Raw genomic sequence first — 24,727 nt, 5'->3', positions numbered from 1 at the left:
GTACTGGGAAGCCCAGAACTGCACACCGTACCCAGACGCGGCCCCACCAGGGCCAGCAGAGAGGACGCCGCCCCTCTCCGGCGGTGACCGGGGCTCGGGTCCCCTGGCCCGGCGCGGCGGCGGCCGCTGGCAGCCCGGACCGCTCCACCTGCGCCGGAACCAGCGGTGGCAGCAGCCGTGTTTCCGGGGAGCGGGAGTTGCGGGCGGACAGGGCGGGGCCGGGCCGGGCCGTCATGGCGCTGCGCTGCGCGGCTCCGGGCCGCGTCCGCTGGCTGGCGCGGGCGCTGGCGGGCTCTGCCCGGCTCCTGCCGCCGGCTGCAGTCGCACCGGGCCCGCCGGGCCCCGCCCGAACCCGTCCGCTCCAGCTCAGCTCTCGGTTCGCTAGCAGCGCCGGATCTGGGACCGAGGGCCCTCAGCGGCGTGTTGTGGTAGTGAGGATCACCAGCCCCATCGCCTGGCTCCGCACCCGCTTCTACTACCTGCTCATTCGCCTCTACTTCGACCACGAATTTAGCATCGAGGAGTTCACGCGGGGAGCCAAGCAGGTCAGCGGGCCTGGGGCCTCGGGGCGAGGAGCGCGGCCGGCCTGAGGGGAAACGTCCTGCTGACCCTCCTCAGGGGCTGCCTCTGCGCGCCCTTATTTTCGTGGAATTATAGAAACAGCTAGGCTGGAAAAGATTTCGGAGATAGTCACAGATTCACAGTACAGGTCAGTTAGGAATGGGCCACAGTGGGTCATCTGCTCCATCCTCCCTGCTCCAGCAAGGTCGTCCTAGAGTACATGTGCTGGATTGTGTCCAGACAGGTCTAGAATGTCTGCAGTGAGGGACACTCCACAACCTCTGGGCAATCTGTTCCAGTGCTTGGTCACACTCACTGTAAAGAAGTCCTTCCTTGTGTTGGGTGGAACTTTCTGTGCATCAGTTTCTGCCCATTGCCTCCTGTCCTGTTGCTTGGCACCACCGAGCAGACCCTGATCCATACTTGTGGCACTCCCGCCCCTTTAAATATTTATATTTATACACACTGGTGTCCCTCTCAGCCATCTCTTCTTGAGGCTGAACAAGTCCCATAAGCTTTTCCTGTAGGAGAGATGCTCCAGTCCCCAGTCCTTGCTGCTGGACCACTCCAGGAGCTCCGTGTCTGTGTTGTACATTGAGTCCAATGTGTCACCAAACACCACTTTGTCAACCAGTTTCTGGCATCAATGCCATGTCCAGTCTTTCCATAAACACTTGCAGAGATGACAACTCCACCACCTCCCTGGGCAGCTCATTTCAATGTTTGACAACCCTTTCCGTGAAGAAATTCCTCCTGATGTTATTATATGTGGACATCATAGCACCATTGTACTCCTGTGTGTAAAATACATGGAGTTCCCCCCTGCTGGCTCCAAGCACCACACTTCAAGGCAAATGATATAAGCAGAGCTGTACTTTCCTTCAGGAATTTCTTGTTTTCCCAGATTCCACAATTAAGATGAACTGGTTAAGCCATCCCCAAAGCAGCATTAAGGAAGGTACTGCCAAGTGTTGTAGAGACTTTAAGGAGAAGTGTGTCTCCTCCTAGCAGGTTTTCCTGAAATGATCAAGCTTAGACAGGCATAGAGTTGGTGTATATATATATGTATTTCTCCAAATTTATAAGCCCAGTAAGCCTTGTCAACAGAATGTGTCAGAGAGGTAAGTATCTCAAAACTGGTCAGATGAAAATTACAGAGTTATCTGTTGGGAAACTTTTTATTATTATGTTTACTTTTACAAAAAAAAAAAAAAAAAAAAAAACCAGCTCAGAACAACACATCAGGGGACAGAGTATTAAAATGATTAGGATCAATTCAAGAGAGGAAAAAGCCCACAACAAATAATTTGACACATGTGTGGAACCACCTGGTTTACCTTGGCCTGGTTTTTTGAGGTTTTATTTTGGTGTTATTTGTTTTTACTTGGTGTAGAGTCATAAATATACTGTCCTTCACAAGTACACTACTTGAATATGTAGAGGCATAATTGTATGTAAATGTGCCTGCAAAGTTGAGGGGAGAAAGGAGGGTTGAGCTTCCTGAAGTCTATAGACTAAACCAGATTTCTAAAGAAAATTTGTAAATTGCAGCATCAGTTTTGGCTGAAATGAGAAGACGAGTTGGAAAAGAGGGCAGGGGAACAAAATATCTACAGGGAAAGACATAGACTTTGAATTATCAAAAAGAGTAAAAGCAACATGCAAACTGCAAAGCTTTTTTTTTTTCTTTTGTAAACTATGAATTCACCTGCTGTTGGAAGCTTTAATTTCAATAAGAAATTGAAAAGAACTCATATGTTTTTGTCAATTCATGAAACCACTCTTTTAGTGCTGTAGGGATTACATTTCAATCGTGATATCCTCTGCAAACATTGAAATCCTAAATCATGGAATATTTGGATAGCTTGTCATATACTTATGGATTTGTCTGAAAAATAAGCCAGCCTAGAGTTACTTGTTCATGTTTGGTTTCTGTTTCTGTTTTTTTTGGTAGGCCTTTTCTGTTGTTTCAAAGCTGCTGTCTCAGCGTAAACTTGACCTGCTGGAAGAACTTGTATCAGCAGAGGTAAATGCTCTCCATCTCCTATTCTAGCAGTCGATTGTCTGTTACAAAGTAGCATGGATGCACTCAGCCTGTCATTGCCTACAAGTTGCCAGTTTGGTTTAATTTGGGAAAAACAGGGTAATGCAACTTAGGGTGGGCAATTTTTTGTCCTACAGCTTTTATTTTTGTGTTTAATTTCAAGGCATGAAACTTAATTTGAAGTTATTGTACTTAAAACAAAGCAAAAGATGTTTTAGCTGTTGGCCATAAGGACCTAATGCCAGAAGGATTGCTGGTGTACCAGGAAGGATGGAAAGGCAGTGGGCTCTGGATGGCAGGTGGAATTGTGTGTCTTTAGGTGTAGGCAGGTGGCTGAAGCTGACTCAGTCTGTGCACCAGAATTCATGTGAAGAAGGAAACTGGTTTGTGCTCATCCCTGCTGCACTGATACATTTCCATCCCCATCAGATCATAGGGCTGATTACTGGTTTTGGCTGGAAGGCCTCAGTCTTGTGTCATGGTCTCAGGGATGTGACTGACCTGGTTGAACATCAGTGCTGTGTTTTCTGTGTTTTTATGAATTTTTAATTGCTGAAGTTGTCTTGGCCTTCCCAGGGCATGGAGGTAACAGATGGATCAGAGTCAAGTGGAGGAGACACTCCAGGTCTCTGTCTGCCTTGTTACAGGATGTCAGCGTGGCCTGTCCTATTGCCACCCATGCCTTTGCAGCAAAAACTCTGGTGCTGTTCTAGTGCATCCCCTCTGAGCAGTCTTGCCTCCTCTCTCTGAACAGAGATAGCAATAAAACGTGAGTTTGTTTCTTGCAGTTGTTCTGAAAGGGCATCTCCTCTGCTTCCTCTTGAAAGAACTTGCTCTGTTCGCTGCAAATTTCAAGGTTTACATTGATGCAGAGATTTCATGTGAGCCAAGGATGAGGCTGTGATCCCAGGCTACTTTCTCACTTCTTTGGCCAGTGAATTTTGTACCTGCAAAATGTGCTAGAAACCGATGTCTCCTTGTGAAGATTGCCTCTTACTTCCATGTAACCTCTGCATTTGTTTGTTATTCAAAAATGGTAGATCAAGTTAGGGTAAAAAATGAGTATTAGTTGAAAATAAGTTCTGCAGTTTCATCCTTTCTTGTGACTTGACTTTGGTGTTTGGGGTGCTACTTCTGTGGAGTTTTTGCACCTCACCATTTTCTACTTTCACAGCTGTGTGGATCATAGGACACTTAGATAATACAGATGTGAGTGTCATAAGGACATTAATTACCAGGGGAACAATTTTCAGTCAGTTCTGATTTGCAAGTGTTTAAACTTTTTCTAAATGGAGTGTGGATCACAAAATGGCAAAGATAGATTCATTGGTAATGAAACTGATTTCCAAAGAAATTTGTGAGAGAGAGATGAAAGATGGTGAATCAAAAGCTTAGGAACCTGCACACAGTAAGAATTCAGCGGTGAGAAGGCAGAGTGTGACTGTGGAGCAGGCTTCCCTGGGCTGTTCTGGGCTCACATGGCTTGTGTTGCTGCTGCTGTTTTGACAGTACCTTTTCTAAACATTTTTTAAGATGCTTGGTTTGCATTTGTTTGAGCAGTAAGTGGAGCTTTTTCAGTGTTGCTGAACTAGGGTTTAGGGATGCCCAAACTTCTCAGTGCTTTTTCACTTTAGCTGTTACACGTGTTCGACAAATGTTTTAGCAATACAGTTCATTTTATTAACTGCAGTAGAAATAGATTGTTACTTAAATTTCCTAATGAAAAACTAAGTGACAGTTTTTCTGAATTTAGGTACTTCAGGTGCTGAAGGAAAAGATTTCTTTGCTCCCTGACAGCCACAGGGATGCTTTAGCAGCTGACATTGATGCAATCATGTACACAACAGAAGGAGATGTTCGCATTTACTATGATGATGATGGTATGTTTAGAATCCTAAAACATTTCAGCAGTGAGCAGTCTTATTTCCTGGTTTTGCTACTAAACAGACATTTTCCATGCAGATGTGATTTTTGAGTACTGTTACTCATCCCTTGTTTCTCAGTTTGTAATTCATCCATAAAAAATTTCTTGATTTCCTTTTTAATCAAAGACAGAGATTTTTGTTAATATATCAACTGTACTGTACTGTTTTGACTTCTGTTTGGGTTTTGCTTATTCCCCTTCTTTTGAACAGAATTTTATATTATTAGTCCTCAGTAATGTGAAACAATTATTCAAAAACAATTATTCTAATATATGCTGAAAGCTGTTTGCTTCAACAATGAAAGTGCATCCTGCAAGAAGAATAGTGAAGGCTGGATAATGAAGTAAATTTTGCTAGTCTAGTCTTTCTGTCATGAAATACGCTTTGTTCTAGGACTCCTTGATTGGTTTGGGTTTGTTTAAGCTAGTGTTGAGCTCAGACAAGTTTTTCTTTTGGTTGGATACCAGCATTGTGTGCTCTGTTCACAATCAGACACAGTGGAGATCATTTGGGGATCTAACCCTGGGTCTTCAGTTGAACACTTCAAGTTGTCAGACCCAGTATGCATTTTTCCTGGTTTGGGAAATAGGAATTTCTTTTTCCCCTCTTAGATTGCTCCATGTTTGAACTACTCTGCATACATTTATTGTATCAGTAGTTAGCTTTGGAATTTGTGGGAACCAACTTTTTTAATACAGTTTCATTATATACACTGTCACACCACACTCATGATAAAATACGTGGGTTTTTTTACAGAGTGTGTTTTTATTATTGCTGAACAGCATGAGTATGGCATAAAATAGCTTTATCACTCATTATTCTATCCTGTGTTCTTTATGGCTGAAGTCAGCTGTCCTTCCAGCATCTCACTAGAATATATGCTAGGTAGCAAATAGGAGCATTTGACTGGTGAGAAACATGAGATCTAACTTAAGTTTTGGTTTATTTCCAACAGGAAGAAAGTTTGTTAGCATCCTGATGTGCTTCTGGTATCTGAATGGTGCTAATCTACCTGACGAAGTACCAGGTGAAGCCAAAGTCTTCCAGATTGTGTTTGGAGATGAAAACACAAAAGAAAAGAAACATCTTTTAACAGCTAACTATGAGTAAGCTTGCTTGTCTCTTTCTTTTCTTGTGTCCATGAGGTACTGTTGGGTAGGCAGTTCTGCAAGGACTCCCACTGTGCCACTGCAGAACTTAGTGGGTTTAATTTACTTTAATTCTAAACTAAGTTAATTCTCATCCAGCTTTTCAGTTTTGGTTTTAAGGCCAATTTTTTTTAATACCCCTAACGTCAGTATGTTTTTTCCTTTCTTCTGAGCTGGTATTAGTGAGAACTCTTCCTCTCTAAGGAAGAGTAGTATTTGGAGCACTGAATAAGGTTTCTGATCCTCAAAGCACACCTTAGGAAGATGGATTTTCATAGGAATGCTTATAAATAATGTTTGTGTTGGTGTACTGATGTCAGAGCAGTGCAGAAAATATCTACACAGTTGGCAAAATGTATTGAAAACAAGATTCTCAGAAGCTGGGAGAAGTGAGGATTTTTGTGTGACAAATGTGGTATGATCAAGGATTTCTACTCCCACATTTGAAATTGAAAATAAGGAGTCTAGGTGATGAGGAGTTCTAGAACAAAGGTAACACTCAGTGCTTTTTGCCTGGATAGATTGTTGTGGATCCATCCCTTAGCTGAATTCAGCATCTTCCTCAGAGCTGGAGATTTCTGAGGTTCCATTAACCATTAACCCTTTAAGCCTAAATATCTTCCCAGTCCCACTTGGCAGGAGTGGATTTGCACAGGATTGCAAAGCAGTGATATTATACTGCTCTTGTCCATGACATGCAGATCATTTGAGAACATGAGAATTCAGCTTGAAGCTCAGACCTGTCCTTAGATAGGGGAGACTCAGTGCTGCTGTTAACTCAGTCTTTGATGTAGTTCTGAAAATATATTACCTTTTAAACTACACTTCAGGAAAGAGGAAAATTTTCAAGTTAAATATGGAGCACATGATTTCCCTTCACTTACCATCCTGTTAAATTAGACCCTTTATTTACAGATCAAGATCTTCTATAAAGGTTTATTCATATTGCTGCTGTGAATGCTGAGTGTTTTTTTGGTATCAGGGTCTTTACTTGATCCTGTCTGTGGGATCTGAACCAAATGCTCTGAAGTCAGTGAATTCTGTCTCTTACTATGGAAATAATTTTTATCTTCCATTTTGGGGCATAAGCATTAAAGTTTAGGTAGCTTTTACAGCAGTAAGTTTGAAGTAAAAATATTTCTTTGTGATTCCTTGTCATACTAGTGGCTCCTTAAGGTCAAGTAAACCTTAACAACTCTTCCTTTATTATCTTTCCCTTTTCAGGTTCCAAAGGGAGTTTACAGAAGGAGCAAAACCAGACTGGACTATTACACGGATTGAACATCCAAGGCTATTAGAATAAATACCTTCTTACAGCCTTTTTATGTACCACTGTAATTGTTTTGATGTAACAAATACCAGGCTTTTTTGGGTCTTTTTTTCCCTTCTTGCCCTTTCCTTCAACAGAGGGATGAATTTTCTATGTATGATTTCCAAAAATTCCTTCTGAAGCTTGCACTGTGCTGCAGTGTTACAGCAAAGCCTTTTCCCTGGAACAGGCTGGTAGAAATTTATTTGGTTCCAGTGCTCATCCAAGGCATTTAGACACACGGTTTCATTCAGGCAGGTGTAATGGATATGTCAATTTCTTACATTCTGACAAGAAGTGGTACTATTTGAAAATAAACATTTAAATGACTGATGGCCTTTCTGAGTTACTTTCCTATGTTTCTTTTTTTTTTCCCTAGGGACTGTACAATATATAACTGAATAATATGCAAGATGAAATAGAGGTAGATGGACTTCTTAGCTTGTCTAGCCTCAGCAGTTCATTTTGAGGTAATCTTGCTTTTGAATATATTTGAGGTTAAGAAAGTTAGAGCTGCTATTAGTATTTGCTACAAGATTGGAGAAAGAAAAAGCTTTTAGCATTGCACTGGGAAAATGGATGAAAGAGATATATATGTTTTGGGGAAAAAAAAAAAAACTCATTCCTTTCAATTCAGTAATATATAGGCAATTCCAAGTTTAGAGAATTATGGAAGAAAAATCAGTTAAAAACATGAATTTAAAGGGGACCTGACAGTGAAGTTAAATTAAGTCCTCTGTTTGAAATGTGTGTTAAAGAAGTGACCACATCCTTACAATTAGATGTTGCAACTGAACAATTTCCTAGTTGTCACTTTATCTCTGGTTTCTGGAACATGAGAATCCTGGTGTAAGTAGCTGGAGGATTTTCTATGCAGATCAACAGGAGGTCATAACAGGTTTCTTCATCCCCTCTATCATCTTCAAATATAAAGCTAACTTTCTACCAAGGCATGTTGTAGACATTAGTGCAGTGTTTTGAAAGTGTTACGTGTAATTACTGAGATTGATAGTAATTGTAATTGAAGGTATAAATTAAATTTTCTGTAGTTCTGCTCTTTTGATCCAGTGACTTAATGAGAGGAACATCTAAAGCTTATCAACTAGTTGATAACACACTTTTGCTGCAAAAGAAGTGATTGGAAATTTACATGCACCGTTTTATTCTTTTGAAGTTGTTTATGTCTTGTGGGTTAGAGCCAAGGGGGGCAGCAGTTTGAGGTTTGGGGGTTTTTCCTGCTTCTGATCTTCACTTAAAAACTTATCCTGGAGACTGCAAATCTCCAACAGATACAGAACTACCCGTGGATTTATTGCACCATAAATAATCAGAAAGGCATATAAATTACTAAGCTTGCTGCATTGGAAAATGGCATTCTCCCACTGAATAAAACTGGCGTAATTAAACTGGATTTATAGTCTCATACTGGCTTCAGAAGAAAAAACACCACCCCACCCCAGAAAAACCTTCACAAACCAGCCCCAAACCCAACTTTTAATGGACAAGTGTGGAAGGTTTGCCTCATTTTACCTGCCATCCATTAGCTCTCTGTCATAAATCTGATCATCCTAGCAATTAATCAGACTGAAGTGACGACCACTGAAGGGCATTTGTCATTTTATGGCAACCACCTTTTCTCTTGTGGAAACATTTTCTTCTATGTCATTTGTTCAAGCAAAACAAGAACTTCTGGTTTCTATGTTGCCATCCAACAGTAGCAATAAGAAATTATTTTAGTTCCTTAAGCTGGTTACTAGTGAATATATTTCTCTGTGCTGTTGAGGTTGCCAGAAATTCTTATGGCAAAAAGGATGAGTAAAGGGTTAACTTTACTTCATCTCAAAGATGGAGAGAATATTATCTTGTAATTTGGGGATTTCCAGAACTGCCACTCAAATACCTTGCTCTAAAAATCATAATAATATTTTAAGTGTTACAGAATTTGAAAAAAAGGCCTAAAGAAAGTGTCTTATTAAAAACATCTTCCTGATTTGGGAATACTGATGCTCAGTAGGTAACAGTAGAACAGTGTGGGGAGTTCTGTGTCATAACTTGCTATTGCTCCCAGTTTCCCTTGCTGATCAGTTTCAGACATCACCTTGGAAATGACAGTGTCTAAGGATATTGGTGTGCTTAGTTTCCCTTCCATTTCCTTCCCTGGTATCCATTTCTGTTGCCTAATGCCTGGGGACAAGTACAATTGTAACTATGGTGTGCAGCCAATAAATCCCCATTTCAAATGTTTGCAGTTTTAGTCTACAAAGGTTTTCATTTAGACCCCATTAATTCTTGAAAACAATGTTACCAGGTTTGGTAATGATTTTGGGGGTAAAATTCATATCTCTTGTTAGTAACACTGACATGTCTGATTGATTTTACACAGAGCAGTGAGGTGTCATGGTGTCTGGACTACAACAGGATGCAGAGTCAAAGTACCACACTCTTCTCCCCTGGGCAACATCATGGTTCTTTAGGTCCATGTGGAGTTGGGAAGCCTTAATTTTTTATTTGTTCATCCAAAACTGTGATCATATTTAATAATTCCTGACAGCTGCCTGGCACAATTTCAATACATGTGCCTAAGTCTTGACAAGCACTAATTAAATCTGGCCAACAAACCTCCCTCCCATTAATTCTCACATCCCACTCACCAGTAGATGGCCTTGGTCACAAAGCTATTGTGGCTGGGGAGTAACTGATACTAATGAAACTGTAAGTGGGGTAAAGGATAAAATGGTAGAAGCATTAAGTGCTATTTAAATAATTCAGATTTGTCTCGTTAAAAAGTCTTGATATTTTTCCTGGCTTTCATCACGAGTCAGCGATAGTGGCTCGTGTTCTCTCTGCAGTGCCTCCCATTTTAAAGTGGCAATTTATCTGCATTCTTCATGTGGGAAAGATGTGCTGTACATGTGAATTCACACAGGCACCTCTGGCTGACAGCAGCAAAGCTAATTTTTAATAATTAAATTTTAAAATATGTTTATCATGTTGATTGTGAGTCCTTTGCCTCCTGTCCCAGCATTGTCTGATTACTTCAAGGGACACATTCATCTTTCCCCAGTTTTTAAGGCATGTTCAAGCTTGACCTTATCATCACTACAGGTTATATTTAGTTAATTATTTTGAGGTCTTATAGCTGGAAACCTGTTTAGTAGTCAAAGTCATATTGTTTATCACAGTAGTGATCATATTCCTTCAAAACTTCCCCTGCTTTTTTTGTTTGTTGTGTGATTAAGCTTGATTCCTGCCCCATGTGCCCTACTGGCTGCAGTGGGGGCTTTGAGATTCCTCCCAGGCTGTAGTGACATGATGGCTCACAACTTAAAAGGGATGGGCTACAAGAGTGTGTAGTGCTTTTAGTTTCATTTCTCCCTTGTACATGGGTGTGATGGCTGATCTCTAGGCACCGGACCACATGTAGACACAGGAAGAGGTATTTAGCTGTTAAAAAAGCAAGCATTGCTTACACAGCTATGCTTTTGTTCTTCTAAGGGAAAAGCACCTGGGGCAAATGCTGTTGCACAGTGAGTACTGACTGCCCTAAGTCATAGTAGTTCCCCTTTTTTACCTTCATTTTCCATTGCTGATGTGCCTTTTGGATATTTGTAGTATTGCCATAGGATAGAGGTTGGGTAAGTCACTGTGAACTTGTGCAACACTGTTAAAAACACTTTCTTAATCACAATGCTTCTCTTAATGTGTATTTTGTCTGATTTCAGTGGCTTTTCCTAATATAAAGTTCTCTTATTGAAGTTGTTCAGGGGAAACTGTTCTGCATTTTACTGGGAGCAGACTTCTTTGCTGCCTTTGAAGTTACTCCATCAGAAATAGAGAGAAGCTAAAGCTAGATATGCTGTATTTTCTTGTGTGCCATTTCAGCCCTCCTCTGCTGTCACAGCACAAGGCTTTTCACTTGGTGAGCTTGGTACTGTAGTGCCAAGAGGCACCATGAGGGAAGGGAGCAGAACAGCAGAGAGAAGTTCAGAGGAGGTGGCATTTCACCAAGGATGAAGGCAAGATGATTTCCATCTTGCCATAAGGTTCCAGCCCTCCATCTGAGAAGGTAATAAAGCATTTGTACTAGTACTTGTAAACATGGTAGGACCATTGTAGCTGAAATTGTAAACTTACTGTGTATATACTTTAAAGTTTCAGAAGGAAATCTACAGATCAGATGTTAAGTCTGAATTTGTATCAGCTGCATTAAGACAGTAATTAAAATAAAATCTTAGCATAATTTCTGCTGTGAGCAAGGGAGGGCTTTTTCCTTTGTTCATGTTGTTCTGTGGTGGTTTTTGATTGTATTTTGTTTTTTATTCTCTCCTAAACACCAGCAGTTAGCCAAGGCTAGAGAAAGTGTTCGTTATGTAAGACATAGCATAGACATCTAAGGGAAAATTAGATTATCAGTCATTTTTACATATTTCATGTTCTGCTTTTAGATTCTGTGTTGGAAAGAAGTGGAGTTTTAATGCCAAATTGGTAACATTGACTGACTTTCTCTGCAGTGGAGGCTGTTGTTTCCTGATGGAATCATTTGCATATGTTTTTGCCCAGTTTTCTGCCAGTGCAGCTTGTGCTGCAGGGTCTCCTGCAGTGTACAATTTAATCTCTTGCTTTCATTTCACTGAAGTATATGGGTTTCAGCAGGGGTAGCTGGGTGAAAGTTAGTGCCTGCATTATACTGGAGATCTGCTTAAGTGATCTAATGGTTCCTCCTGGCAAAGCCTGTGAAATTATAATAGCAGAAGTAGAGAGAGGAAGGGGATCAAAGGTGGGTGGTAATGCAGGATTCATATAAAAGGGAAGCTCTATGTATTCTGTCTCTAGAGCAGAAGCTGAAGCAGCCCTGAAATTAAAGTAAGTTTAGAAAACTTGATAAAAATAAATTATGAGGTTGGTGTTCTGACTGAAGGTTGTTCTCTCAGATAAAAGGCTAGAGAACTCCCTTGTACCTGAGGCAAGGAGAATTTCTTGTAGGATTCTGAGGTGGTGTCCTGGGTATCAGGAAGAAGCAAATTCTAGAGGATTTATAGTGACTTGCCTCAGTTATGAGAAAGGTCTTTAGAACACTTTATAAAATGAAGACACATGAAACCTTCACTTGCAAAAACCAGGGATTACTTCTCTCCAGCAGCAGTCACTGCCTTCTCATGAGACTGTAATTTCCATTCAGTCTGTACTCAAATGGCCTTTGTGTCATTATTTACTGTCACACAACCCTCTCCTTTCCTTGCAGATCTAGCAGGGGGTATTTGAGAAGATGAGCTGCTGGCACTCATTCACAGATGCATTAATGCCATTGCAGTCTCAGAATCAGTTGATTGTCTTTTCTCAAAAATCTCAGTATCTCTAACAGCCTAACCAGAGCTGAGCATGCTGTTGCAGATGAGCCTGCTGTATTTACCCAGTGTGTTGGAATAATTTCCTCTCATTTCATATTTAAGAATTCTCAAGCTTAGTTTGCAGGAACAAATTTCTTCTGTTAAGCATAGTAGCAGAGTACTTGAGCTTTCTCCCCAGCATTTTTTCTGACCCTGTGCATGACCAGTAGGGATTTCTTTCCTTGTTTAGCTGGGGTAATTTAGTTCAATCACACATTACCACCATAGGTTTCTTCTCCTGTTGTTTTTAACCTTGTGCATTCCTACTCTTTTTACTATATTCAGTATGCTCTCCTTTCTTTCTTGTTCCTTTTGCTTTCTTTATGGTGCATTAAGTGATTATTTCTTTCATCCTGTGCCCAGAAAAAAGATAAAATCTCTGTTTCAAAGATTATGCCCAAAGCTACTTAAAAAAAGATTTGGTGATTCAGACATTCAAAAAATGCCAGAGAAAGGCCAGCTCTAGTTTCCTGTACTCAGATTTTCATGAGCTCTTATCTTGCTGCCTGTCTGCATGTCTCTGCTGGGACAGGCAGAGCTGTGTCACTTGAAGTCAAGGCCTGTCTAGATGCCAGTGATTCTGAAAATTGGCCAGTGTACCATGTCACAGTTGTGTACCCCCTCCTGCACTGATCTCTTGTCATATTCTTCATATGGAAATTGATACCCCAACTCTCAGTACAGTTTATTTGATACATAACATTTCTGTGGCCATTCAAGCATTAATCCAGCCAATTGTTTGAGCACAAAAGACCTAATTGTTTGCTGTAGCTTCCCTGCTGCTTTACTAAAACAGTGACCCTTTTACTTATATTTACATGATCTTTACTTTTTGCTTAAATTTTTCTTGAACTTTCACTAGACATTTACTTAAAAAAAACCTCCCAGTACTGTTTGGGTGTAGAATGAGCTACAAAGCAAAGAGGATTTTAAAAGGATTCATTTAGATACATAGTGTTTCCTCCTTGCTTCTTAGCTGGTTTGCTGGGCTTTGTGGTTTGGAAGAGCTGTTGTGGGGGAGTTTTGAATCGCTTTCTCTTCTAATTTCATGTTTGCATTCACAACAGGCTGCCTGTTTTAGTAGTCTTTTATATTTCTCCCCAGTGGACTGTATTTCCTGTTTTCTTTGTGAACATCACCATGTGTAATTGCTTTACCATTCTTGCTTTCTTCCTGAATGATTTGGGAACTATTTTGGAGCCTTTATCCAGATATACATCCCTCTCCCAAGTGTATGAGCTCTCTTATGTTCCCAGGTTAGTCCTGAACAAGACTGTTTTGAAGTCCACATATGCACTTTCACATATTTTGGTTTTGCTTGCCTGCCTTTCTGTTGCATTTCCTTGTGGAGTCTTGGCAGCACTATTGCACTGTCTGTGCTGGTGCTGCAGCTGTTTGGAACACACAGGTATCTGAGGCTTTATGCTGTCACTTCAGTTATTCTTTAACTGGTAGTCCTGATTATTGATGAAGACCAGATTTGCTTGTGTATTGGTTTTTATGGTTTGGTTTGGGTGTGCTGGTTATGATTTTTTTTCCTTTTTTTTTTTTCCAAATGCTGCATCCAACTTAATATTTTATAAAGTAAATAACTGAATAAATGTATAACTTCTGTCATCGGAGCCTTAAATGCCTGAGGTGCTTCCTGTTTCATATTCACAGGGCTGAAGTTGCACATAATTAAAATCCTGTCATTTCAGCATGAATTATTTTATTGAATCATATTTTATTCACATGCCTTTTCTCTTTCAAGGTTCTCTGGTATGCATCAAACACTTGCACGTTAGTTGTACAGTCTGCTGTAGCAGCTTAGCTTGGATTAATTTCTTATGCTTGTTAGTTTGTGAAACAGCTCTCGTTTTGAGTTTTAGCTTCTGTGTTTTCCATGCTTCACTTTCTCCTCTCCTGTTTTCTGTTTTTCCCCCTAGAAATTGTCTAGAAAAATTGTCTTTTCAGTAGATACTTGTATGTCTGGTCCTAACTGCAGATCAGAATTCCTAAAAAGAAGACACTGTATGTGTTAGGGGATTAAATGTAGAATGGTTACTATAATTTTCTTGAATAGCTTTCCATTATTCACATCCTGTTATTCTCAATGCAATATTCCATCCTAATATTCTTATGGTGATTTCTACCAATGCAAACAACAAAACCAAATACACGTGGAAGAAAAGTCACTTTGGAAATGTAGAGATACTGTCCTTGGTCAGAGAGCACTGATGAGAGATAGGGATTTGGTTTGTTTTGTCTTCCCAGGAAAGAGCAGACTGTGCTGCCTGGAGTTTCTTCAGGCACTGTGCAAGCTACTGCACAAAGAATATCCTGGGATGGGTCTGCCAGAATTCTTAAACTATGGACTGTAGAGCTGTGTGTGGGCATCCTTGGACAGTTTTTAAAATAAAAGGTACCAAAATACATCTCCATGGAGCATCAGGCATAAACACTTCAGAGGGGTCAGAAAGCACATGGAAATAGATGACATGGTGGCACAATAATCCTGGTGTTTAAAGTATTGTTTCAATTTTGCTCATCTTTCTCATGCTTAGTTCTTGGATATAATGAGAACAATTGTCCTTTTTGTTTTCTACACAGCTTGATGTTTTCCTGGTTATGACTGTTTAACCAGATCACAGAGAGTGGTTTAACAGTGCATCTCATGCACTAACACTTCAGTGTGTTTGCAGTGAGGATATGGTACTGACACCTAACATATATATCACCCCTAAAAAGGTGTTGTGCTCCTACAGAAATGTTTATGTATGTCTGCCCTGTAAGCCAACCATGGTAACTGGTCTTTCTAAAACACTGAGAAAGGAAAAACCTGTTTGTCATGTGCAACTTTCAGAGCATTTTGTTTATTTACAGATGGAAATGGGGTTGGATGAAGGAGTTCTTGGCTATATCCAGGTTCACTTGCTGAAGTCCATGGGAGATTACACTTCTCCAGTCTCAGGTTAATACAGTTTCTGTGGGGTCAGATCCTCCCTGACAGTATTTGTGCCTTTAAAGTGTGCGTTTTGCTTGTTTGAGGCCTGAGGACTTTGTTTCCAAAAGCCTCCTCAGTACCTAAAGTTTTGCAGTTACTTCAGCAGTGCAGCTGCCTAATACCATTCACTGAAGACAGCTCGTGAAAAAAAACATGACTCAAAACTTCTTAAAAACGACTCTTTGATTTCAGTGTGCTTGAGTCATCTGCAATTCACTGATGAGCCAGGGCACTCCACAAGGTAGGGTGCTGCTGCATGTACTAGCCCCAGTGCTACCAAATATTCCATAGAACTACCATGGATTACAGAATTTTACTTTTGCTTTTAAGTTCTGTGAATTTCTAGGAATTTGTTGTTTGTGTAGGGTTTGGCTTTTTTTTTGTTTGGGGTTTTTTAATCAAAATTATGACCACAGTGCTTGTCACATTGCAGGCTTTATAAGTCCAGGTTTAGATTCCTTTTATAAATCTGAGCTTCAGTTTCCCAGTTTGATAAGTTTTCTTAAGTACTGCTAGGAACATGTTTTTGAGCCTTACTGTCCATGTGGCTTTTGTCTCAGAGCACGAGCAATGATTTTCCTCTTTTCTCTGAGTGCAGTCCAAACCCCAGCTTTGCATGAAACCTGGCCTGTTCTACCCTATCGTGGTCTTGGAGCAGTAAAATAGTCTCTCTGGTGTTCTGTGGGGAGCAGCCTGGAGCAGAGCTGTATCTACAGCCCAGAGCAGCTGTATCCTGCTTTCCTCAGAGCAGCAGAGCTTTCTGAGCCAGCCCTCTCCATGAACCAAGCTGTCCAGTGTTTGTATTTCAAATACTACCCTGACCTACTAGACCAAAGCTTCCTGTTCTAATATTGATTTAAGACTTAAGTATCAGTGGCTTATTTTTTTACATTATCATTCTCTTTCTTATTTACCAGTTCCTTGGGGTATGCAGAGACCATAGTCAGGCCTTCCTAGCAGCCAGGATGAGAGGAAGGGAAAAGCACATGAAAGATGTTTATGAAAAGAGGCAGAGCTTGAATTGCCATGCAACTCACAGAGTATTTTGGTTCAGCAATCAAATTGTGTAGTGTACTATTTGCCAAAAAAGAAGAAACACAGCACTCATTCTCTTGAAAGCTCCCTCCTGCAAGAATTTGTTAGCTTACTTTAAGTTTCATATTATTTATAAGCTCTGACCCAGACTTCTCATTAACTGTTCCCAAAGCACTAGAAAAGGAAAGTAGAAGGACTTCCTGCTTCATGTATCTGGTTAACAGCTGTGCCTCTTAGAGGAAGGGGAAAATAGCCAGTAGTGATAAAAGCTCACCCTGCTCACCCTCATAGGGAGCACTGCTGCAGCGTGAGCTGCCTCTCCCCAGGATCCTCACGTAGCAGCACTCACTGCAGTGCTCTCAAGGGCAGCTTGCTGAAAACATTTTTATTGTGGCAAAGAAAGGTTTACTCATCCTCCTTACCCCACTGTTGGCTACATATTCCTTCTATTACTTCTTTGTTGTTTTTAGTTTTTAAAAAACTGCTAGGCTGGGTGTCAAGTACAAATGCTCAGAGGTTGTTGGGTTCTTTGCTCAGGTACTGCCCTGGCTCATCAGTTGTTCGTGTTGTGAAAGTGTGAGAAACCAGTTTCATTGCATCTCTGCATGTGATCAGCCCTGCAGTACTGGGTTGCCTTCTTCCAGCAGCAGTTCTCCCTGTGGAGCCTGTCTCTGCAGTTGAACCAGTGCTTAGGCAGCCTCCTGTCCTCAAACGAGTCTTGTTACATCAGAGCATCACCTGCATAGCTGCTGGCATCCTGAAATTACATACTCATCTTCCCCCTTTGTTCTTTGTAGTTGTTCTGATCCAGTGTTCCTGAATACAAACAGTAAAAATTATATCAGTGGCTTAAGATTTGTTTAATGGATTAAACTCTGAGATCTGACTGCTTTTAGTTTGTTTTATTCTGACTTTCTGAGTTTATATGTTCATTAAAGGCACATTTTGGAAAGCTCTTCTCTGTGATATTGAAGACAAGGGTGGTGTCTTCAGTGCCACCAAGACTGTCCCTAGTTCATATGCTTGTAGGAAATCAGATTTAGGATCCATCTGAGGTATGATGAGAATCCCAGGAGTTGATGGCAGGGTTTACTTGTGTTTGCAGATGGAGACAATACACAAGCATGAGCCAGCTGACCAGGCCTGTCTGTGGAAACCAAAAAAACATCCTCAGATCTTTCCATCTGTGCATTGGCAGCTGAGATTCTCTTCCTAAGCAGCATGTACCTCTTCAAGGAGGTGGTGACAATCTTGCCCAAACTGTTCTTTGTAAGTCAAAACCATCTAAATGCAATTCTACAGGTTGCTGTCTCCTGAGGCTTAAACTTTTCCACCTTTTCTGTTTTATAGTATTGAAAGTAGTTTACCCTGTGAGCATTTTTCAGACTTAAGAAGGGAAACTATTTCTAATCCTTGCAACTCAGGAGAATTTTAATGCACTGGGAACACTGACTGTCTCTCAGTATTCCCCTTATATGTATATATATATATATATATATATATATATATATATATAAAAAACTCCCAACTATTAACAAATGTTCCCACTATTTACTAACACTGCATCTTCCATAAGAAAAGGTCAGAATTCATAATAGTCCCTTGAGTATAAACAAGATCAGCACCCAACCATTACTTTTTCTGTTAGGAAGAAAGGAGTGTAGAAGGGTGTTCTTGTATGGCAGACTGTTCCTCAGAATGTTTGATCTGTGTCCAAATGAAAAAAAGGATGCCTTTGTATTTAAGTTAACTCAGCTTGTATTTCCCTGTCTAGAGTATTACACTTCTAATGGCAATTATGAAATTCTCACTAGACAAAGAAGTAGCTACACAATGAAACTGGATCTTTTCAACTTCTTTTCAGCAAACAGGAAATCCTCTTGACCAGCATAGTTCCTGCCCTAGAATATAATCTGTGGGCTTTACCTCTACTCATACATGCTTGCATACATCTGTGGAAGGCTGGGGGAATTAACAATTAATCTAGGGAATTTTTAAGAATGAATTCCTAACCCTCAGCCAGTGTGTTACCTGGAATTTTTTAGCACTTCTGGAGTTTTGACTTGAGAGAGCCAGGCTCCAAATTGAGAAGTTGTGTATTTTGAATAGCTTAAGGTAACAGGGATCAAACTGTCAGGAATGTTACTGTTGGTTAATGTGACTGGTAGAAGATCTGGAAGGGGTTATCTTGATGACCATAACTCTGTGCTCCTGGCTGCCTGAGTAAGTAAATATTTCTGTGTGGAGCTCCATGTGCTGCTCTCTCAGGTAGCAAATCTGTTTGGGGTCTCTCTTTGAAAGCTACCTTAATGTCTTTATTTCCTTAAAAAATAAAACCTCCTATTTTCTGCAGGGCAGACACAGGGGGTTTTTATGTACTGTAATTACATGGACATTATGCATTTAAAGTGCTTTAGGAGGGATGTTGCAGAGAAACAGTTGGATGGAAGTGTTGGCTTGAAGCTATCACCTGGGTTTTGAGATGTGAAGTTTCAAGCTGTGCAAGATCCAGAATCTCTTCTGGCCTCTCTACCAGCTGGGGTTGTAATAAAGGGGGGCAGAGCAGTCCTGGTGTATCTCTCCTCCCTGAGGTGATTGTGCTTCCTTCATGTGATGAAGCAGCAGAGGAAAGGAATGGAGCAAAAGGGCTTCAGAGAAACTGGCTTGTGCTAGGGAGCCTTTCCTGGAAACATAATGAAGGACAGGATGTGATAAGCATAGCTCACAGAGGAGGAAACTGCTTCAGAAGGCTGCAAGGAACAATGCAGCATCACTTGTGGCAGACAGCTCCCTGGGATTAGAATGCATTGGCTCAGGCTGAAGAAAGACAATCTTGAAAGACTGGTTTTGGAAAGTTTTTATTGTTTATGTATGGAAAGCATATGTTCTTCCTTAGCAGTTGCATTTTGAGTCTGCATGCACTGACTAGAATTAACTGTTTATGAAGAGTGTGGAATGCTCCCTAGTGGTAGCATTTATCCACTCCCTGTTTTCTTCGAGGGAGATGAATTGCCTTTCTAGCAAACATCATTCCTGGAGCTGGAAGTATCAAGGGAAAGGAGTTGTGGGTGGGCACTTGGAAGTTGCCTGGATCTGCAAAATGCCTTTGTGCCCCAAAGGAAAAGGGAAGCTTTACTGAGGATCAAGGAAGAGCTCTGTCACAGTTTAACCAGGACAAGCTCTCCCAAAGGTGAGAACAATATCACAGTGTTAAATATCTCTAAAATGACAAGACCTGGCAGTGAGACATTGATCTCACACTCTTTCACAATGCCAGGATTAATTGCACAGGATTATGATGTGAAGGTTGCCCTTCTGCCAAGCTTGTTGCCTAATGCATTTGATGTTCCCAGTACAAGCTATTGCTATGAATACTGCAAAGTCACCCATCACCTAAAAGACTGAGGAACATGAATGTCCCTAGTTCCTGATGTGAATGGTGGTGCTGGCATTATGAACTGCCCAGTGACAAGTTGTTTTGTTCACTTACGTGCATTATGAGGTCAATGAAGTTAATATCCTTAGTAAAACATTTCTTTGAGTTAGACAGAAGGCCCCAATCCAGTCTTTGATTTGAAATTTCAAAACTTTGGATGAGTAGATTTGCACATGACACTTTCATTATTTTGCATTCAAATTCAGGTGGTTTTAATTTACACCAAAATAATCTTTGTTGTACCTTAGAGGTAACTTTGGCCTTGTAGATTTATGAAATTCCATGGCAGTTAATTCATGCTGCTGCTAGGAAGAAGCATGCAAGCACTGAAGTACTTTAACCAGAACCAGGCAACGTGGTTTGCTGTTTTGATAACCACTATCTTTTTCCATCACAGTGAAGGTCATCTTATGAACCTCTGACATTTGATGATCATTATGTCAGAAGCCTTTTGGGGTAAGTAAAGCAGACAACTTTTTTAGTGCTTTCTTACTTCTCAGCTTATACTGAAAATGGAAGAGGGTAACTGATAATATTTTAAACTTTAACTCTGTATGCATAGTTCTGCTTCCATTATACATAGCTGCAGATAGCCAGAAAACAGAAACACTATGATCTGCATTATCAAGTGACATGTCACAGATGACAGATAATTGTTAGGACTCTTGTAACCATGATCAAATGCTTTTGTACATGAACAATGCTGATAATATATTTATAAAAAGCATATTTAATTCAGAGGATTTATAAGCAAAAACCCCCTTCTGCATCTTTTTCACTTTTGTTTCATGTGACTTGTCATAGCTATACACATTACAAAAATGTTTTTAAATTATTATAAGCTAGTAGCTCTTTTCTTACAAAATTTTATTAGGATAACCTTACTTTGTTCTTGGCAAGTTTTGCAATCACTTAAGTTGATAGGAATTATTTCACCCTTCTGTAAATAACATCCTAAATGGTTACACAAAGCAATGCAACTGTTTAGAAAAGGAAACGCTGTGTCATCATAGAAATCATAGGCAAGATTTAAGTTGGCAGACAGCTCTTGATGCAGGTTGAATGTTGCAAGGTCACTATGTCCTTCCTGCCTATTATTTGCTGAAAGAAGAATTCCTGGAATTCTTGATTATGGCCAGAAACACAGCTTCTTATCTGGAAGTGACTGTGCCTGATACCCTTAACATTATGGTTTAGGATTAGATCTTGATGAAAAGTGAGAAAGACCTGAAGACTCATCCTAATATAAAAAGTTTCATGCAGTTTCATTTCTCAGATAGTTAAGTCAAATAGATTGCAAAATGTCTCTTTAGCTAAAATATATTTCCTTGTAATAATATACTCTAAATACTTTTTTTAAGGCAAACACTGGGGAGGAACATAGACAACCAAGTGCCCCTCCCTTTTCTCTGGGTTTATGTGTGGAACAAATACATCTGTGGCTCTGTATTCATATACCTGAGACCAGAGGATGAATGTTTCTTAGGAATCTCCTCCAGAACAGCATGTGTTACACACCACTCCTGCTGTATTCTCAGAGCCTCACAAGCATAGGAAATAAAATGTACTTCCACTGCTCTTAGGATTATGGTTTCCATCACAAACCAGGGAGCAGTTCCAGAGGCAGGCTCTGAGAACAGGCTCAAGTGTTGCCAGCAAGTTTGGAACACATGGTGCATCTTTAGAATCCCTTCTTGGAGAAGAAGGATCCTTAAAATAGACTCCCTTTCTGTAGCACCATATGTAAGCTATTATCAATCAAAACTTTTCCAAACTCATTGTTTAACTTTCTATAAAGGGAACCTTCTCAAGCAAAAGGGAGCCCCCACCTTATGAAAGGCAGAGGAAATGTGCTCAAAACAAAGGAAGAGTCCTCCATTTTAAAACCCAGAGAAAGGTTGAGAGGTACAAGCAGAAAAACAGTTTTATGGCTGTGTTTATGTATTTTATATCTCTAGCAACGTGCCTCTTTAACCTAAAAGTATAAAATTGCACAATGCCATCCTGAAGAAGAGGGTTCTGTTGTGCTGGTTATATTTTTGCTGTGTTTTACAAGAAGCTAGACAGTGGCTCACTGAAAGCATAGTTAACCCTAGTGACTTAATAACACCAAATTTTGTTGTTTCTTTAAGCACAAAGCAAACTCTTCCTTTGCCTGCTCAGCATGAAAGCAGACAGTTAATGAAGCACCAGCTCTCTCACACTGTTTGTGCAGTGGGAGCAGCACAGAGCAAGTAGACTTTGCTGGGGTCAGGGCAGTAGCCCATGGTACAGAGGTACAGAGCCTGAAGAGCAGTTCTGGCCATGGGACAGAGCTTTGGGACCTTCAAAGGGATTTTCAATCCTCTATAACTATTGCTGCTGCACTTTTTTCCCTTTGTGGTTGTGGCAACAGTGTTTATTTCTGTCTTGGAGGCTGGCTGCAAGGGAAGCAATTTTAAAGGAATCAGGTAGATGAGAAGGATTTCTTGCACTGTTGCGTAACCATCACTTATCTCTTCTAGACGAAACTTGCAGTGCAAACATGATATTACCTCCTCAGGGAAATTGTAGCTGAGTTGCAAGTTTAGGCTTTGGAAAAAAAACAGAAGTGTTTTGGATCAAGGTTTCTTCTTTCTGCTTTTAGTCCTGGCTTTTTTGGAGGTACAGAAATCCCCAGTGCATTACCTTAGTGTCTTTTAAAGACACTCTGTTGCTACAAACACAAAGCATGTCCTTACCTGATCTGCTGTGCCAGAACAAGCAGAGCTCCCATGAGCTGCCTTCTGAAGTTACCAGGGACAGTCTGGTGAGGCCATTTCCTGGAAGGGTGTTCTGATCACATCTATGAGGTGTCTGGGTAAATGCTAGGATTTGAGTCTATATTGCTCTGACATGCAATTTTTCTTCAATATGATCTCTGTCCATGTTACATACAGTGAAAATCAGTAAAAAATAGACAGGCTTTCTCTGCACCAAATAGGTGCTCAGACACTCAGACTCTACATGACTGGCCCATGATGGAAAATAGAGTGTGGTTGTCTACCACCTTGTTTTGGACAGAAACATATATCAATACTCAGATCAACTTTTATCTGTGAGGCCAGAAATTGGTCTTATACAGTACAGGTTATTGAAGCTGATAATTGCTAGCAAATATTTCAGATGTCCTCAAACAGGGTGGGGCCTTAAAATTGCTGGTTGTGGTTTTTTGGTTTTTTTTTTTCTCTTAAGTAGAAAAGTGGGCTAGGTGTTCATGGAAGTCTCAGAAGATATCTGAACAACTTTGCATGTGCAAACCCCTGATCTTGGGGTAGGGCAGAAGGGACTTGTGCTTCTGTATTCCATGGTCCTGGGCTTGGCCTTCAAGAGATGTCATGATGTCATCTGGGACTTCAGAGTTTAGCTTCTGTGAAGTGGCTTTTTTTTTTTTTCTTAAGCTGTTATATTGAGAATTGATGTGCCAGTTTTCAGCATTTTGATGCACAAAGTGAAGCTATTAGTCTTATTAGTACAGTTTTGTAAATACTGCATTAGCTTCCAAAAGCCACGTGTACCTACTCAGGATGTATTTTCTGTAACTGCTCAGCAAGCAATGTCTTTGAAACTGATGTGATTTATGAAGTAATCTCTGTATCAGCCAGCTCAGTTCTTTCAGTTCTTGATAGATGGCTACTGAGATTAGTTATATATGCCTAACAATCATCCAGGAAATATGCCTAATCCAGGAAAAGGGCAAGAGGTGTGAGAGGCTCTGTGCCAAAAATCTTCTGGCTAAATTCTGCCATACTTTCAAGACAATGTCCTGTTACACACCAAAACCTGCCTATACTGCAGTTTGGAACAGCATTTTAAAAATAAAATTCAGGTTTTCAAGTTCATGCCAATGATTGACTGATTTAATTGTGACTGCATAATGAATTGAGAACTGAACCCCTTAAATGAATAACATGTCATTGCTTTGGAAATAGTGAATAACCAAAATAACAAATCTGGTCAGTGGAGAGCATCTACTTCCAGAAAGCTAAAATGGGAAAATAATTTGAAGTGAGGAAGTTCTTTAATACATTACTTTGAACAGCAGCCCAGTTAAAAAAAATTGGATCAGATTCACAAATCAAAATGTTGCATTTTTCCACAAAGCTGGATCTCTGCAAAGAAAAGCAGTGACAGCTTGAGAGTACCTGTTTTCTCTCAAACTCTGCTAGTCCTTTGAAAACTCCAGGGCATGCTTCATTTTAGTGCAGATTTTTTGAGTCCCTGCAGGATTTCACTAAATTAGTAATACTCCCTACAGGGATTTTTTCCTTTCTGATCTCTGCTCTAAGCAGTTAAATAAAACAGGGGTTAGCAATGGGAGCTCAAGACTGATGGTAGAGCACATTATGGAGGTGGGCTAGCAAGGGGAAAGTGCAGATGTCCAGGATGTGGTTCTGGCCACCCTGTTTGTAGTGCCTGTGCTCTGAGCAGCAGTGCAGGTTAGCCCAGCTGGCTGCTGTGGCTGTGGCAGCATGGCTGGCTCCTTGTGCAGGAGAGCACTGGAGAGAACTCTGGGGGCATCTCCCAGTTTCAGTGACAAAGCTGTGCACAGAGCAGCTGTGGCACAAACCTGTGCTGAGTGAGTCACCAAAAGTGCTCCCAGAATTAATTTTCTTCATCCCAGAAACATTTAGGACACTGAGGGGATGGCTTAGACTATTGACCTGGAGCTGGAAGTTGTCCTTTGAATAATCACTTTATCTCTAGCACCAGCTAAGGGTATGTGTTGTAACCTTATGGGACTCTCTTATTAAACTAGTTTAAAGGGGAATGTGGGTTTTGTTTGGCTTTTTGATTTTTCCCAATAATTCTAACAGGTGATTGTTCCAGGTCTTTAGCAGTTGCCCATCTCAAGCATAAATATTGCTTTGCTGATAC

At 40.5% G+C, this 24,727-nt stretch overlaps 1 protein-coding gene across 1 annotated transcript; it reads left to right on the top strand.

The window, feature by feature from the left end:
* The first annotated feature begins 218 nt into the window (after positions 1 to 218).
* On the top strand, positions 219 to 7,317 carry MAIP1 (matrix AAA peptidase interacting protein 1). Its single transcript, XM_050976921.1, has 5 exons — positions 219 to 545; positions 2,516 to 2,587; positions 4,359 to 4,485; positions 5,486 to 5,636; positions 6,903 to 7,317. The coding sequence occupies exons 1-5, from the start codon at positions 234 to 236 to the stop codon at positions 6,979 to 6,981; spliced, it is 741 nt and encodes a 246-aa protein (XP_050832878.1). The 5' UTR covers positions 219 to 233; the 3' UTR covers positions 6,982 to 7,317.
* Positions 7,318 to 24,727: the final 17,410 nt, after the last annotated feature.

The sequence above is a fragment of the Serinus canaria genome, chromosome 7 (assembly GCF_022539315.1).
Source record: "Serinus canaria isolate serCan28SL12 chromosome 7, serCan2020, whole genome shotgun sequence".
NCBI lineage: Eukaryota > Metazoa > Chordata > Aves > Passeriformes > Fringillidae > Serinus > Serinus canaria.
Note: the sequence above shows the minus strand (reverse complement) of the source record. Positions and strands in the feature narration are given on the sequence as shown.